This window comes from Acanthopagrus latus, chromosome 5 (assembly GCF_904848185.1).
Source record: "Acanthopagrus latus isolate v.2019 chromosome 5, fAcaLat1.1, whole genome shotgun sequence".
NCBI lineage: Eukaryota > Metazoa > Chordata > Actinopteri > Spariformes > Sparidae > Acanthopagrus > Acanthopagrus latus.
Window position 1 is genome coordinate 13,744,459 of NC_051043.1, and position 17,014 is coordinate 13,761,472.

Here is a 17,014-nt window from a genome sequence, read left to right on the forward strand (position 1 = left end):
TCTGTGATAGTGCTGGAGATTAAATGTCTGTAGATAAAGTGTGTATAGGTCGGTGTTGGAGCCAATAGACCTGTCGATGTGTATAATTTGTCTCCATTAGCGCTGTCCTGCCTCAATGCAGCTGCTAACCCTAACCCTAACCCGCCAAAGATTAGCCAGCTAACCACAGAGTGTTAATATTTGAAAATGTAAAGTCAGTAGTTACTAGAATAACACAGCAGTTAAAACAAAAGACAAACCCCTAAAATTAAGATAGGGACACCAGATTACCAAAATTACCAGACAAGAGGTCTTTGCAGAAACTCAAACTATGACAGAGATTCAGGTGAATAACCGTGCTGCTAGCTGACTGAAGCTAGCAAGTTGTTGTGTTGTAGTTACTTACTAATGTTGGAAATGTGCCTGTTTGATTGCCATACCTCTGGTTTTTCTTTTTGTAGCTTTCTTGAGAACTGTTCATCCAATCTACGTCACAGTTGACGCCGAATGTGTAGTGATGTCAAAAGGCATGCATTAAAACTCAAATTAACTGACTCTTCATTAGGAATATCCAACACCCCTCTCTTGACATCATCTATGATAATGATGATAATTTTTCATTGATTAATAATTCTTTTTTTAGATTAGTTAATTGATGAATCAGTTAATCTACGCAAAATAAATATCTCATTAATGCCTCATTAACATTTCAATGTTTTATTCAATGATTTAATCATCATTATCTAATTTTCACACCCATTAGAAGTTTGTTGTCTGTGTGGCTTCCCACTCGACACTACACTACCTTGGGTTGTCACCAATTCAGCCGCCAAGTGTGAAGTAGATAAGATATACAGTTCTCTATGCAAAGGACAGACATTCAGACAGAGATTCCTTGCTTTATAGTTAAATAACAAGTTTGGTTTAGTTCTAAAGACACTGTTGCATTGTAACACAAATACTGATGGTAAATTGCTGGATACTTAAATGGCATGAGGCTAAACAAAGATTCAATTATGGGTTTATGGGTGCAATATTTAAGAATTTATACACACAACAAGTAGATGGCAGCATATCATCAGAGTGACGAACAAGCGCTGCTAAGGGTGGCTGCTGTTAGCTAGTTAGCTCGGTTAGCCGCGCAGCTAGTGTTCGTGACTGGGAGCCTGGAACACCAGGGAAATGTTGGAGTTTATCCGACTACTACAGGAGCTTTGGACCAGGACAAGCCAGGGTGAGCTGTTTAGTGTGCTAACTTCAGTAGGTATATCTGCAACACAACATACAGCCTCATGTCATAATGTCAAAACGGTTATGTCTTCACATTCTGTTGATCATTTTTGAATGTTAAAATCTTACATATTGCACCAAATAGATGTAAGCTAACTACCCTCTTCAGTTGCTATAAGAACCATACTTATAAAAGATGTGATGTTTAAACCAGGTGTGGCTACATTCCAAAAACTGTGGCCATGCTGGCCAGCCCTCTGCTTGGCTAACTGCATAATTATCATGTCATGTTATGAGTTATGATTACAATAATTCTGGTATACTTTATAAGACATGCTACAGCAGCCAATCAGGCTAGACCAAGTTAAAATTTTGACCAGTGGAGACAAGACACAATATCTGTATTTTGGGCTGTTTGTCGCATAACTACTGTGTTAGAATGGAAGACTTTGAGCTAAGGGCGACTGAGCCACTAGAGACCGAGAAGGATTAGTCACTTAAATCAATATATGCAGTACATGTGCATGCAGTAGTTCTCCCCCTCTTCAGAGCAAATCTCTCAAAATCTAAAACAGCGTAAGTACAATTCAACATCACCTTCGCAGGAAAGAGCGAGAACGACCAATTATGTTAAGTTTGAGTGCATTGTTCAGTGTTAGCGTTTTGTTATTTGTACTGTATATGAACACATCTACGAGTGTGTGTGTGTGTGTTGAGAAAAAATGAGTTTTGTGTGTCTCGATTGTGTTAAGACATTCCGTTTGAGCACTGGGAGTTCGTTGGGATTAAAGTGGTAAACTGGAGTGGCTCTATGTGCCAAATTATGTGATTAAACAAGGGTAAGGAAAAAGGATGTAAAAGTAAGGAAACCACTAAACTCAACCTCCCAGAGTCCTTTGCTACAGTGAGCCTGTGTATTTTGTAATGGTTCCATTAGAGAGATAGACCTCTAGTCTATCTAGTCCTTTAGCTTAATAGTGTACAGTATAAGTGATCTATAATATCTCAGTGTGTGAATGCAGATTAGGTGTGATAATTGTTATTGATAATTATCTATCAGAATTTATAATAGCTATTCCTCTGATTATTCCTTTTCTGGGAAGGTGTTGGGTTTTTTTCCTTTTTTATTCCAACGGGAATTCAGCAGTTTCAAACATTTCTAACAGAGATGTCCTGTTTCACACATGTGTTGTAAATAGGCAAGTAGCTGTGTATATTAATATATTGGGAGGAGGGATTTTTTTTGTTCCCAAATAATTTCAATTCTGTACCCTCTCATGCCTTGGTTTGTTTTTCTCATAATAAACATTTGCCAAACAGAAGAGTAGAGAATGTGTCTTATTTTAAGCAAATCAGTAAAAAAAAGTAAAAAATAAATGAATAAATAATAAAACAACTATGGTTCATCATCACAATTTTTATTTTCATTGAAAAAACATGATAATGTGACAATTGTTGGGGTCTGTACCAAACATCTTTTCTTTTCTTCTGGATTTGAAACTCCCTCAAAGGATTGTGTGATACAGATGTCAATAGATGTCAGGGTGTATGTTGTGTCATCCTTGTTTGTGTTTGCTTTTTTATTTCCCGTCGTGTGTTATTAAGCTTCTTGGTGTGAATTGTGTGAAAATCTGAACTCAAAATCAATTTGTATCTTTGTTGTGATGGCAAAACCACAGAATGGGAGTCTATTACAGCGGCTCACTACATTTTGGTCTCGATGGAAAAATCATTGCAATGACAAAGTGTCCAGTGATACTAAATGTTCCTGTGCTGGATATCAGCAGGTGGCGGCAGAGACTGTGAATCCTGCAGACAACTTCCACCTCAGGTATGTAAGATTATCAGATGAGTAACATCTCGAGCAGTTAAAACCGTCGGTTGCACCAATCATAGAACCTCGGCCACATTTTGTACCATAGAAATGAGAAACCCTGTTAACTACTGAAGCTGCACTGCACTCGGAACAGCTTATATCTTCTTTGGGGATTCAAACTGAGGCATCAGTCATTTATCACATTGAACTCTCAAGGCCTCGGCAGCATTACACTTTTTTTCCCTCCTTTTCCAGGATAAACAATGGCTTGTGTGTTCCAGTTTAACAACATGGTTCATGGTGGGTAGGAATGTTTTTGCTACCCACGACACTGGTGATAAAACTTTACAGCCTATATATAAGGATACAATTTGTCCTTTGCATTGATTAAAGCTGAATTAATCTGTCTCTTTTTTGAGCCACTAGGGTGCAGAAAATCTCCAAAACATGCCAATAGGAAAATACAGATTAGCACGTTAGCATGGTGGTCAGAATCCACTCACTCTAACTGTGTATGTCTGCTGACAAGGTTTAAGCTAGTGGCACAGCGAGTTTATCAGAGACATGAAAACATCTTTAGTTGCTGGAAACACTGAGATTGACCCAGAGAGAAAATTAACTGTTAGCTAAAAGAGGCTAAAGTAGAACCACAGAGTTGCTCACAGTCACCATTATAAGCAATTCCTTTCACATAAACCCTCATTTGATCTTTGTTAAAAAGAAAGGTATAACCATCCTCTTACTAACCAACCCACCTCAAGGCCTCGTGATTGATCTCCATTATTTAAACTTATAGTAGCTTTTGTAGACTTTAAATAGGCACTATGCAGTTCTGGAGAGGAAATTCAAACCCAGAATTTTTATATTTACAGTCAGTTCATTTATTCAGTCATGAAGATGAAGAATTTGTATATTTAGTCAATAAATAAATACCATCATTGTGGCAACAATGGCAGATATCTCAGAAAGAATTTACTTTTTCAGGCCCCACTTGTTCAGATTGGGTCAAAGGATCATCTCTGTCTTTTCTCAAGTACAGTAAGAGCTGGATAACAATGGTAAGGTGTTACAAAATTTTTGCAGGACAGAGCTACTCTTCCTCTGTGAGAACCACGTCTGCTGTAATTGTCCTTGGCGGAAGCACAGCTAAATATGAGAGAGAAAGAACCCTTAAGCAGAGGTTTGTTTGCAGATGTGGCGCAGTGACTGCGGCTTTCATAAGGGTGGCTCGACAGAGGTCTAGGGCCAACAGGCAAATCACACGAGATAAACAAAACTCCAGGTTTCGTTTTGCTAGAGGTAAAAAAAAAAAAAATTAAAATTGATGTTGCCAAAGCTATCGGCCGCTTCAGGTTCAGGTATGAAGAATAAATGACTCTTGGTTGGTCTAAAAATAAGCGACACGTTTAGTTTTGGACAAGAATTAGACGTGTACAGGTTTACACAACACTGGGCGAGGTGACAGCAGCTTTTATAAGTGTTTTTTCAGTGGTTTGATGCTAGAGCAGGCTCAGCCAAACCCAACCTGACTGTAATTGTTGGTGCTGCTCCTTTCCCTGTTGTGCTCCCAAATGTGTGAGGAGGTTTGGTCAAGAAGAGGATTATTTTTATCTCTCATGTGTGAACTCTGTCACGTCCACAATCACGTTCAGAGGGAGTGAGCAAAGCTTAAGTAACATCTGAGCTGGTCGTTTTTGGAAATATTATGTTCCTGATTTTTCCATTAATGATAAAAAAAAAATAATAAGTGGGGGGAAAAAATGCAAGGACCTTTTGATAGTGCTTCCATTCAGTGTGAATTTTTCCAAAGGCATGAATGTATAAGACAGTTAGATATACAGTATTTATGCAATTGTATTTATGGACATCCTACATGCATAATTTGTTCTGGCTGTTTATTTAAGAAATGCAAATGTGTCTCATAAAGAGATTTGTGTAACAATAGAAAACAACAACCATAATCTCTCATGTCCCCAATTTTAACTGCAGGGATCGTTTGGTTTAAAAAAATATAGTGATATAAATCTAAGAATTCCAACATTTCTAAGCCTGTTCACTTTCAGGCTAAGTTCAGTTCTTGTGGTTGAATCGTTCCAGACATTTTGAACTCTGTTTACACTTAGAGGGATTTGCACAATTTGTTCGGACAGTTAGCTCTGATGATTGTGTACAACACCCATGTACCAGAAATGTACTATGAGGGAACCCCGAGCTGTATTGTGCTGCATCATTTTGATGTTTGCTGCTCATTCAACATGAAGGATGTGAAAACAGAGATATAAAGATTCTGTTCATATAAATGCAATGTTTACGAACTGAAACTATTTAAAAATCCACAATTTATTACATCCCAAACTGGGGAAATCTTGCTGTACCTTGGCCCATCCTTAAGTCATGCAAACTTTGGGAAACACTGTTGTAGAAAATGTTTAAAACTACGACTCCCTTTTGTTTCTTATACTGTAGTCACATTTCCTTTGTAGACCTTTTACCATCACATGTCCAATGAAAACCAAGAGCACAGAACACACATAAAATGCAATACTGATATTTAAATCTGATATGTTGCACAAAACATACTGTATTATAAGAATGAAAGCAAGATTGGAAGAATATGTTGGGATCTAGAACAGAGCCCTGTGGAACACCTAACAAGGAGGCTGGATACAGAATGTCATATTGGGTAGAAAAGCAAGTTTTATACAATGTCAGTTGATAGATAATAAAAAATGAATGAATACGTAATACAGATGGCCACTGCAGAGTTAAAACTCCTAAATTTGACAGAGCTTTGTTCTCACTGCAGGACATAGCATGATATAATCCTGTTACTAATGAAGCAAAATTAACAACCCAATCTTTCATCAGTAGCTAAATAGTGCATAAAAATAAACTTCTGAGGTAAGATTTCAGAATAGTACTGTGGAATTTAAATGTTGAGGGGTAAGTGGGGGAAATTATGGGTGACTGAAGCTCAACAAGTCGTGTAGATTAAACATTTAATGGTCCATGCTGGGAAATTGGACCACTGCAGCAGTTAACAATACAAAAGAGCACCAAAAAAGAAAGAAGGAAGAAATACGGCTTAAAAGCATGCAAAAAAAAATTTGAAATTTGTTTTCGATCTGATGGTTTTAATGATCAACTTTCCTTTCCTTACCTTCCTAATCTGTTACACAATTATTACAGAGGAACAAAGCCACCTTTTTAAGTTAAGCATCACAAATATTATACAGCTCTGGGTAAAGTCTTATGATGTCATAATTAGAGTTGCAGTTAGAAACATGACAAATGTGACAGTTTGGATATACTCTAATTTTCTCCAAAGTTCACTGCTTTTAAATACTAGGAATTTCTGGATATTGGAGGGGTCTGTGCTGTGTCTGCCCCTGGCCTTGTATCTCCACCCTTAGCAAACACAAGGTAGAAAAAAAACAGTTTTATAAAAAGGGAAATTTTGGGTGAGCTGGTCTCCATCACCACAACAGCATCTGGTCACACAAGAGCAAATAGGGTAAGCTGGTGAAAGATTTAAGCAAAAATGAAAAAAGGAACTGGATGGTAAGTAGCGATTAATGTCTCGTAACTGGACAGAAAAGAGGACCAGACCCAAGTACTGACAACAAATGCACACACACTTCGATTTCTAGGTGATCATGTGGAAAGTACAGAAGAAAGGCACAGAAATACGAGCCCCATATCTCTGATGTTTGATGTAAAGTGTGTTGAGCTCTCCTCTAGCTGTTGGGGACCTCTGGGTTGGACGACACGGGTCAGCCAGCTGATGTGGGCTCTGGTGGTTCTGTTGTGGTTTATGGTGTTTTTATTAAGCCTGGCTTCTATTAGCTTCTGTTAGAGCTGCTTTACAGGCAGATCTGCAGGAATGTATAAGTGATAAAGGGGCAGGGTTGCATGCAGCTGAACTCGACTGGAACTGCGCAATTTTCACAGAAGTACAACCCTGTGTGCTCAGATTTGTATAAAATGGATCTTATGGACTAACTACTGAACTAGAATGGCACTCAGTGGAGCCTATACCTCCGTCTCTACCTTAATCAATATCAAATTTGGAACATATTTAAATCTGCTAATGATCTTAGCGCTGGATCCCTCCTTTTATCCAGATCCTCACCAAAAGATAATGTAGTCTTCCTCTTTGAGACCCATCCTGCATAATCAAGTATTTGATTAAGTGCTGCAGCACTACTCTCAGTTGTAAGGTGGGTAGAGCTGTAATATTAACTACATGAGATGACCAGAGCACATGTACTAATAATGATGATAACGTAGTCATATTTTCTTGCCCTAACAGGTGCAACAAATCCAACAAGCAATTCACTGAGAGCTCAGTCAGTCTCAGTTGAGGCTAATTAGCCTAAATAATTCACATTAAATGATGGATGTTGGTTTGAAACAGATGGACAGATCCAACTGTGATTAACACAATAACTGGAAGTAGGAAAACACTTCTAGTCTTGCTCCATCAGTGGCAAAAAAATCAACCATAGCTGTCTGATTTATATGCTGTGTCTTAAACAACATTTCAATTGTGAGCCTGATTGAAGGACCAGTCCTCAGTTTGAAATGTATGGATGGATTCTTACCTCACTGACTTGTAAATAAGACTGCTTTAACCCTCTTTAACCAGGCATACTGTAGTTTAACACATGGTTGGATTTAGGATCAATCACGTGCCTCACGTGTCTAATTTTCTGAACGCAGGTGTGACGTTCAAAAACATCACTGCATCAAGTCTTTAACACCTTTTTATAGGCCAGCCTGCGGGGATTTTTTCTACAGTATACTCAACAAACACTTAACATACATTCACTCATACTGCCGCACACATTGTGTCTCATATGTAATGGACGTATTGTGAAGTATCCTCTGTTGTCATCTACGCACACACTAAACGTGATGATGATGTTGCTGATGACGAAGGCTAGCAGTATTGTGTCTGGTGTTTCCATGGCTCTTTATGTGTCTTGTGTGTAGGAGGCCCCTCCAGGCGGCCAGCCCTCATTATGAAGCTGTATAAACGGCTCAGATCAGGCCGACACCTGCTTCTCATTGGAAACAGCAGCTGCCACTGCCTTGTACTCCTGAAAGGGAAGTGCAGAGCGCTGCGATAAAGTCAGCCTGCCTTTGATCTTTACACAAATGTCATAAAAAAGGAGCTTTTGTTCAGCCTGATCACTTTTTCCTAACATCAAGCAATTGGTTCAACTACGTACACGTGTTGCTGCTGCAAGCTAGCTGCGTGGCTACGTACCGCTACTTAGGAAATAATGGAGCGTTGCCGTTTCTGTTGCTATACATCCCAGGTACAACCAGGTGAAATCCCAGACAACATCCAGCCCGAGTGGGATTTAGGATTTTGTTAGTCTTACTCTCCCCTATAGCAGCCACAAAAAACACAGAAGGCCCTCTCCAGGTTTGGTTTGGGCTCCTGTGGAAAGATGGCAGACTCATTGAAGGAGAACCAGCTGTCTTTGCAAAGACAAAGGGCTCATTCTAAAGTAAAGAAATCACAATAATTATATGCTGCATGTGATTATATTTTAATGAAATCCTAATTATGAATATTTGATTTCATGTCTGCCCATAAAATCCTCAAAATCCTGCACACCACATACTGTAACTGTACTATATTTACATTCCTAGTACTGTTAGCTTTTTTCATATAGGCCTAATCAACACAGTAATACATTTTTTAATTAAATTAAGTCATGTGAGACTCATTACAGTGCACCAGCCAATCAGCCAATTAAGCATCTTAAGCTGCAGTTCCCCAATGACCACTAGATGTTACTATTGAGAAACTCTCATGTTGCTGTGTGAGAATGTCTCCAAGTTCTCTGTACAAATGCAAAGTCAGATGACATGACCGTCTGAAAGGCTAGTTTTGAGACACAAAAATACATTTTCGCCCCCTGACTTCGTGACAAACAGTGACGAACGAGCAGAGGAAATAACAGTCATCACAGTGGATGAAGCAGCTAAGAGTTAGCAGATGCTCTAGCTCTTCCTTCAGGGAACAGTGAACAGGTTCATTACAGAAGTGTGGAAACAACCTTTGCCAAGGTATGCGTTCTGTACATTAGGCAACAGGACAACAAGGACAACAAACAGTAAACAAGCTCGGCCATTAAAACTCACAATGTTCAAACTTACAGTGTTTAAGCCCTTCCAGTGCCCTTTACAACATTTTGTCTTAGTCTGACAGCTATAGATAGATGTCAGTCCAGATCAGCAACACTGACACTGAAACTTTTTTCAAGAAAGCATGAATTTGAAATGTGATCAGCATCTCAAAGTCTTACCGCTATGCTAGCCTCTGTCAGGCTCAAGCAAACTGGTACTTGAGCTGCTAGAGTCAAAATGTTAACATCCTCATGATCACAGTGCTAACATGCTGTCCACCATCTTCGTTCAGCACGGTAGCATGCTAACATTTGATAGATGATTAGCACAGAACCCAAAGTAGGCTACAGCTGAGGCCAATGGCAATGCCATTAGTTTTGCAGGAAGTGAATCATGAACTCCATCAAGTCACCAGGGTTCATTCTCCTGGGACCACAGATGTCTCAACAAGAGTCGTGGCAGCTTAGTTTGTGAAACAACCACTGATATGCCATCTACAGAACGGCTGTTGATGTTGCTCAATACTTATCTGTAAGTACTCTAAAGGAGTATTTTTTGAATTTCCTCTCATACTTTTAAAGGTGCTGTTCAATTTTTACGTCTCTCTCTCGGGATGGCTCCCGACCCGTCCTACAATTTCAAAGGTTGGAATGAGATTTAAAAAATCGTTTCTTACAAATACCACCTTTAGGTTTTAATTTTTGTGACTATTTTATAATGACATGTCATTTTTTGATGGTGAATATTACATTTTGGTGGGTAAAAGACAATTTCTCCCTGCGTTGCCATTAGAGTAACATTATTTGGAAATGATCATTTTGTGAGACGTGCCGCCAGTGTGCAACACCACTGTCATGAATACAAATCCCAAGTCTGTAACAATCTGTCAGACATGATGTAGGTGCTAGCTACAAACAAAATTCATCATGTCATTTCATGACATGATGAATTTGACAACTTGACAACTTGTATCTTGCAGTAAACACGTATGTAACGCTGTGATCCGACCCTCTCACTGAAGTTACAGTTACGGGCGGAGTGGCTGAGACAGAGACATTGTTACCATCAAAATCATTTTGAAGTTGTTATTCTAAGGTGAAAACAAGTTGTGTACTGTTGACTGTAATTAATGACTGACACATTCTACCTGAGCTTCTGTGAACTCTTTGAATGAATGAAAATCATTTAAAGTGGCATATTGGCAAAACCTGTGTGAAGTAACTCTGAAACGGATCAGTTTAATGGGAAAGCATTGAAGCTGTGTGTGTGTGTGTGTGTGTGTGTGTGTGTGTGTGTGTGTGTGTGTTTGTATTTGTGTGTGTGTGTATTGTACAGCATGTGGGTGGCAGGTTGTTTTTTTTTTTTTTTTTTTACAGTATTCTTAGAGGAGGAAACTTCTCAGTTGGTAAGTGCAGCGTTTTTAAAGCATCCTGAGTGCTCAGCGGGAAGAGGGAGCGTCAGTTCTTCCATAAAACCAAACAAAAGCATCTTGAAGGGATTCTGCAGTACTCTCGGAACATGTACAGTAGCAGCAGAGGCCTACAGGTTATAAAACCAGAAACCTGACAAAATAATTAAAGCCAATAGAAGTAATTCTGAGAGAAAGAGCTGGAAAATAGTGCACAAGAGGTCTTTTTTTTTTTAACCAGTGTGGACCCTGTCAATGTACTTTTGACTTACAGTCGAGTGTCCTCTGTCTTCAGAGTGAAATCACAGAAAAGCTGTGACCACAGAGATAATTAGCCTGAGACAATTTGAGGCCAAAGCATAATTACACGTCATTCTGTGGAGAGAACACAATGGGTCAGAACTTTTTAAAGATTTTCAAAAGCAGCTCAAGCTGCACTATTTTACTTAAAGGACCAAATCACTGTAAAAGGAATAAAACTTTCGTCAAAAAGACAATCCGTCATAGTGAACACACTGAGTTTAGTTTCAGGGAAAGTTACACCATCACTCTGCATTTGCAACAGGTTCTCACTCCTTTAATGACAGCTGAAGTGCCAAATGTCATCCTGTTTACATTTAAAGTTAAAACTTCTCAAACAGTTGCCTCTTTGAGTCAAAGTGGCTAAATGCAGCAGCCACTGGGTGCTCCCAGGAAACTGTTCACGTGAGGCCTGAAAAATAAAGTAAGAAATCTCCAGATGGGACAGAAATGATCCCTCTGATTCACACATTTTATTTTGATACTGAAAGGGTCAAAGTCACATCAAACTGCAGATTAAGTAACTCTCTCTCTCTCTCTCTGCTCTATCTCTCTCTCTCTCTCTCTCTCTCTCTCTCTCTCTCTCTCTCTCTCTCTCTCTCTCTCTCTCTCTCTCTCCACAGTGGTATCTGCTGAGCTTCATTACTTAAGAGAACCTCTTCAGATCGGCAGCAGTGTGTGCGGTAGAAGGGGGGGACCACAGTTTCTTTCTTGCAGATTATTTAAAACGTAGCCTAATAATTTATTTTTCTTATCATGAAGGAACTCACCTTTGACGCCATGTTGCTGTCTTTTGCACATTTATGTTTCCTGTGCGTTTTTGTGGAGCGGGCGCACACTCAGGAGGCTGCAGGTGATGCGCTCCGGCGGGGGTTGACATGGCAACATAACGGGCAGGTTTTTAGCATCCTGAGCCGCGGCTCTCAATACCGGCCGTCCGGCAGGAGGCAAGCTGCATCACCCGACCGCAGTAACCCTGTGGTGGTCGTCAGCAGCGGTAACGACACGGCCCCCGCCGAGTCCCGGGGCTCCCCTCGGGTCCCCGCCGCCAGCAGCGCTGCGCAATTGCGCGCCATGACGCGCCAGCAGCAGCGTCCCGCCGGAGGCGACGGAGAATCTGCCCCGGTCCGACGGGAAGACATGATGGTCGGAGATGATCCTTACGACCCGTACAAGGCTTCTAACTATTATCCCTATTACAACTACTACAACTCGTACTTCAGACCCAGACCCAGGGCTCAGCCCCGGCACGGATACGGCACCAGCTACCACCAGAACGGTACGAGACTAACTTCTGCTCCTTCCTCTTGTTTTTGCTTCTTTTCAGCCTCTAGAAATGTTATTCATTCAGTCAATCAAACTCTTTTATTCTACAACGTTTACAGTTCATCCTCCATTAAACTGTAAAATGCCATAAAAGTCTGGTGTGTAAATGCCAGCTTTTATAGGTTAATTATTCCTGTAGCTTAGTAATCTCTGTCATGTGGAAGACAGATGTTTTTACATGCCTGTCATTAAATTCAGGCTTCATCTTCAAAAAAAATGAAATAATGTTCATTCATTTTGATCGTTTTAAATGCTAAAAGGAACGGTCACTGGACAGCCGACACTGTTAAAAATCTACCGTGAGATATGTTTTCCACTGAATTTGATATGTCACAAATAAAAAGCTGCGCTCTCAGGGTGTCTTAATGAGCACTGAGTGAGCTTGAGTAAAACCAGGGGCCACACTTAAGTGGGCCACACCCATTGGAATGTGACGTCATAAGGATGGACAGATACATGGAGGGGAAGGATTTTCTCAGAAACCTTCCATAAATGCCTGCCTGTAGTACACGTTACTTTTGGTCAAATCAACGTCACAAGCAGTGAATGGAACTTGATTGAGAAGGCTTGTTTGCCTTGTATTCCATTAGATCATCATATGCTTTGTTACTGGCTTGTCAGAATCACAAATCTCAGTAAGTCAACTTTAAGTATCCGGCTTTGGGTCGATACATTTTCCAACTAACCCAAGATGGTTTTAAATCGTTTATTTAGCCTGAATGTCACGCTGGAGCAGAGAAGGTGGCCCAAAATGCAGGAGATGGCAGGCAGGAATATCAACGGATCATGATAGGAATAGGCAAGGACTGAACAAAAGACTGGATTTAAATAGAGACTAGACTAAAGAGGGAATGAGGTACAGAGGGAGTGAGGTGGACACAGACCTGGGAAAACAAAGGAGATGCAGTGCAGGTGTGGAGGGGAAATCAGGCTGGAGATGAGCATGAGAGAACGGGAGGGGAACAGAAATTTAAAACGAAACTGAGATGACACTAAGAAGTAGAGGAATTTTCTCAGCTCTTAAAGGAACGCAACAAAACATGTTACTTGGTTTAAGTAAACTTGATACAAGGTTTTCTGGACAGGAAGGGTCTGAAAACAGCACAGTGCTTTGTGTAAATGTACTTTGTTAAACGGACAGACACTTTTTGCCAAGTTTTCTGTACAAAGTTGCCCCCTTTGAGACCAACAGGGGGCAGTGTTCTCCTAATCCAACCAAGAAAAACAGAGGACCCAACAAACAAAACTGAGTCATGTCGTTGTCTGCTCGCTTTGCTTGAACAGCCAATCGGAGACCAGAGATCTCAGATATGATCCTTAATTGCTGTGTATTCCTCACCTGTGTGCAGGTCTTCCTGATCTGGTTCCTGACCCGTACTACATCCAGATCGCCTCCTACATCCAGAGATTACCCATGTACAACCTCCGCTGTGCTGCTGAGGAGAACTGCCTCGCCTCGTAAGATGACACCAACCTGCTCTCCTCTCACAACACTGGAAATGAGAATTCATTCTGTTTTTCAGGCAAAGATGGCAAACACTGGACTATAGATGTTTATCAACAGGCAAGGGAGGGAGAGCAGTGAGGAGTTTGCCAAGTTGTATAGGCCTAGTACCAACTGAGAAAAAAGTGTAGATGTAGAATTTTTTTTTCTGCTTTCTGCGTCATAAGTCTGACGTTGATGAAAGAGGCCTGAGTTTGATTCCCATTACAGATCCGCAATTAACATGAAAGTTCTTGCTGCCTAATGTCAACCATACCATGATCACTGTCCTCTCCCTAACTCGTACCACACTGTAGCTGCACAGCTATTGCAGAAATCAAGAATACACTTTCAGTTGTTTTTTTTTTACATTGAGTGTCTTTAATTCAGTTTCAAGGATGAAACTTTAATATATTTATCAAACAGGCAGCATTAAAGCAGTGACCCTAACCCTGTATAATAACTATTCCACCTGCAAACTGTCTCCTCTCCTCCTGCAGTTCCTCCACTTATTCTCAAGATTATGACACCAGAGTCCTGTTGAGGTTCCCTCAGAGGGTGAAGAACCAGGGAACAGCAGACTTCCTGCCCAGTAAACCTCGATACGCCTGGGAGTGGCACAGCTGTCATAAGTAGGTATAACCAGTACGAGCTAGCGTTGGCGCCCTAACACTTGCATGACGGACGTTCTGTCTTTTTGTGGTGTTGTTCAGTCACTTCCACAGCATGGACGAGTTCAGCCTGTACGAGCTGCTCGACAGCCAGACTCAGAGGCAGGTGGCTGAGGGTCACAAGGCAAGCTTCTGTCTGGAGGACACTTCCTGTGACCCGGGATACTACCGCCGCTTCGCCTGCACCTCACACACGCAGGTACACACACACACACACACACACACACATTAGTCTACTTATATGGTATGAAAATATTTTATTCACCTGATTCATTTTCTGGAGGCTTATAATAACCTAATACTAAGTTAAATGTCATAAAAAAGTAAGGGAAATTGTAGATGCAGTATTTATATACGTGTGTGTTTGTGCGTGTGTGTGTGTGTACAGGGCTTGAGTCCAGGTTGTTATGACACCTACAACGCTGACATTGACTGTCAGTGGATTGACATCACTGACGTCTCTCCTGGAAGATACATCCTCAAGGTCAGGAAGCTCCAGGAGTCTCCTGGCTTTGATCAGCTTTGTGTTTGTAGAGATGAGTTGTGTTTCCCATGGGTATAAGCCTGGTTTTGTTCTATGTATTCCTCATTACTTGCTAGAAGAACTCACATGTTGTGTGTTGCTGGCAGGTGACAGTAAATCCCAGGCAGCAGGTTCCAGAGTCCAACTTTAACAACAACATCGTTCGTTGTGACGTCCAGTACACCGGCACCGCCGCTCACGTCTCTGGCTGCACCATGACAGGGTGAGACATGCTTTCCTCTTCTCCAGTTATTCATCTGAGCCCTTAAAGAGGGACCACTTTTCACATGCCACGTTTCACATCTGATGAAATAGGTGAAGAGCTGTTAGAACTGAATGACAATGTTTCAGAGGTAAACCAAATTCAGGGACAAATCTTCACAAGAATTTTAGATTTTCAACCCTTTCGCCCCACACCGTCAAATTAAAATAGATCATTCGAGGAAGGTTTTTGACATGGCTCCCTCTAAAGGTTCGAGAGAGATCAAGTTAGAGATCCATTTACTGTCTTCAGGGGTCTGTACCTCAATAAACTGATGTTTATTTATTCATTCATTTTCTGGGTAAACAGGGACAGAAGAATGCAACTGATTCATACCTTTTTCTTCCCCTTCAATACAACATAGAGATGTTCAACGTGTACGCAAGACCTGGCAAAATGTTTCATTCTTGAAATAACTTTTTAAATAAAATTTAAATAAATAAAATTTTGTTTGTTCTTTTCTTTCTTGCAGCTACTGAGATGACCTATGCCATATGAGCTTGAAAAGAAGAGGACTGAAGATTAAAGTTTCATGTGATTTAAATAATTTAGTCATAACCAGATTAAAACAGAAACGGATTATTGAAACTGTCATAAAACATCCTAACCGGGTTATTTCAAGTCAACATGAAGCCTGTTGCCAGTGGAAGTATAAACTAATTAACTGAGCTGGTTAATTTATACATTTGTCAGATTACTGAGACAGGTGTTCTTGTTGGTAAGAATGCACCGGCAGCCAGTACATTTACTCCATTTCTGGTATTTCAGATTTTTGGGATTGGGTTGCAGAAGTTGTTTGTAAATCCATTAGGCCTACTTAGTTGTGCTTTTCAAGATCTTAATAACTATGGACTAGTTTAAAATGAGTGATTCAGGCCATGAGGTTGCACTAGTAAAAAAAAATAAATAAATAAAAAATCTAGTAACAACTTTGTTTATTTATTAATGACTTGATTAATGAGCAGTGTCCACCTAGAGGTCATCAGTGCAAACCGTACCAGCTGTAACTTAACTTCCAATACAGCAGTTTTAGGGGACTAAACATAACATATTACTTGCAATCTGTTGTAACGTAGTAGTGTGGTGCAATACATGTTGAATTTATTTCCACTTTTATAACACTTTATAACTAAGCTAAGGCTAGGCAAAGTTTGAACTTACAAACAGGTTGCGCAACCAGATCCTGGTGCTTTACTTGAGTATTTCTTCACCTAGGCCTCGGGAGATTTTCCACTTTTCCTCCACCTCACTACAGAGAGACGTTCTACTTTTTTATTTCTACATTTATCTGACAGCTAGAGTTGCTGGTTACTCACATTGTATTTACTTTGCAGATTTAATCTTTACATTTCATGTAAAATCTTGTGGAAGGTAATTTTGAGGGATTTAAATCAGCAGTTTTGTGTTTAATGAATTACAGACATGACAAAAAGTCAGAGAGGGCTAGGGTAAAGACTAAATTGTTAGTTATACAGGTTCTGGTCTTTTTATTACAGTAGTTATATAGTTTCATAGTTTCTTTTTGCTACTTTTCTTGTGGTAAGGGGAGATATTTTTTGTGATGATGACATAACAAGCTTTTTTTTCTTGGTAAAAAAATACCTATTTTATTGACAAAACCACTTTCTCGTGCTGACAGAAGAATCATTTTGTGAGTTATTCTCGTGCATGTTCTCCCTGGGCTTCTGTAGACTTCTTTTATACAATATGTGATATAACTGACGTTTTCTTCTACATTTTTTATTTGAGATATTGCACAGTAACATTCTCTGGGTATTTTCAGAGAAAACTGACTACAGCATTTTTCTGCTTTCCTGCTGTTCATTATTGGTGCTGTTGAGAAGATTTTTGGTGCTAAAAGTGGTTTTCGCT

At 40.1% G+C, this 17,014-nt stretch overlaps 1 protein-coding gene across 2 annotated transcripts; it reads left to right on the forward strand.

Annotated features, from left to right (window-relative positions):
* Positions 1-11,516: 11,516 nt before the first annotated feature.
* On the forward strand, positions 11,517-16,084 carry LOC119019237 (protein-lysine 6-oxidase). 2 transcript variants are annotated; one of them, XM_037097643.1, is made up of 8 exons: positions 11,543-11,555; positions 11,640-12,156; positions 13,553-13,661; positions 14,187-14,318; positions 14,400-14,556; positions 14,746-14,841; positions 14,988-15,103; positions 15,615-16,084. In XM_037097643.1, the coding sequence occupies exons 2-8, from the start codon at positions 11,658-11,660 to the stop codon at positions 15,619-15,621; spliced, it is 1,116 nt and encodes a 371-aa protein (XP_036953538.1). In that variant the 5' UTR covers positions 11,543-11,555; positions 11,640-11,657; the 3' UTR covers positions 15,622-16,084. The 2 variants fall into 2 exon arrangements, with proteins under 2 accessions (XP_036953537.1, XP_036953538.1); XM_037097642.1 differs by having other exon boundaries at positions 11,517-12,156.
* Positions 16,085-17,014: the final 930 nt, after the last annotated feature.

Excerpts from the sequence above, each read along its gene's own strand:
- LOC119019237 (XM_037097642.1), top strand. The coding sequence starts at position 11,634 with ATGAAGGAACTCACCTTTGACGCCATGTTGCTGTCTTTTGCACATTTA. Across the intron at positions 12,157-13,552 it reads CACCAGCTACCACCAGAACG|GTCTTCCTGATCTGGTTCCT; the intron begins GTACGAGACTAA and ends ACCTGTGTGCAG. Across the intron at positions 14,319-14,399 it reads GAGTGGCACAGCTGTCATAA|TCACTTCCACAGCATGGACG; the intron begins GTAGGTATAACC and ends GGTGTTGTTCAG.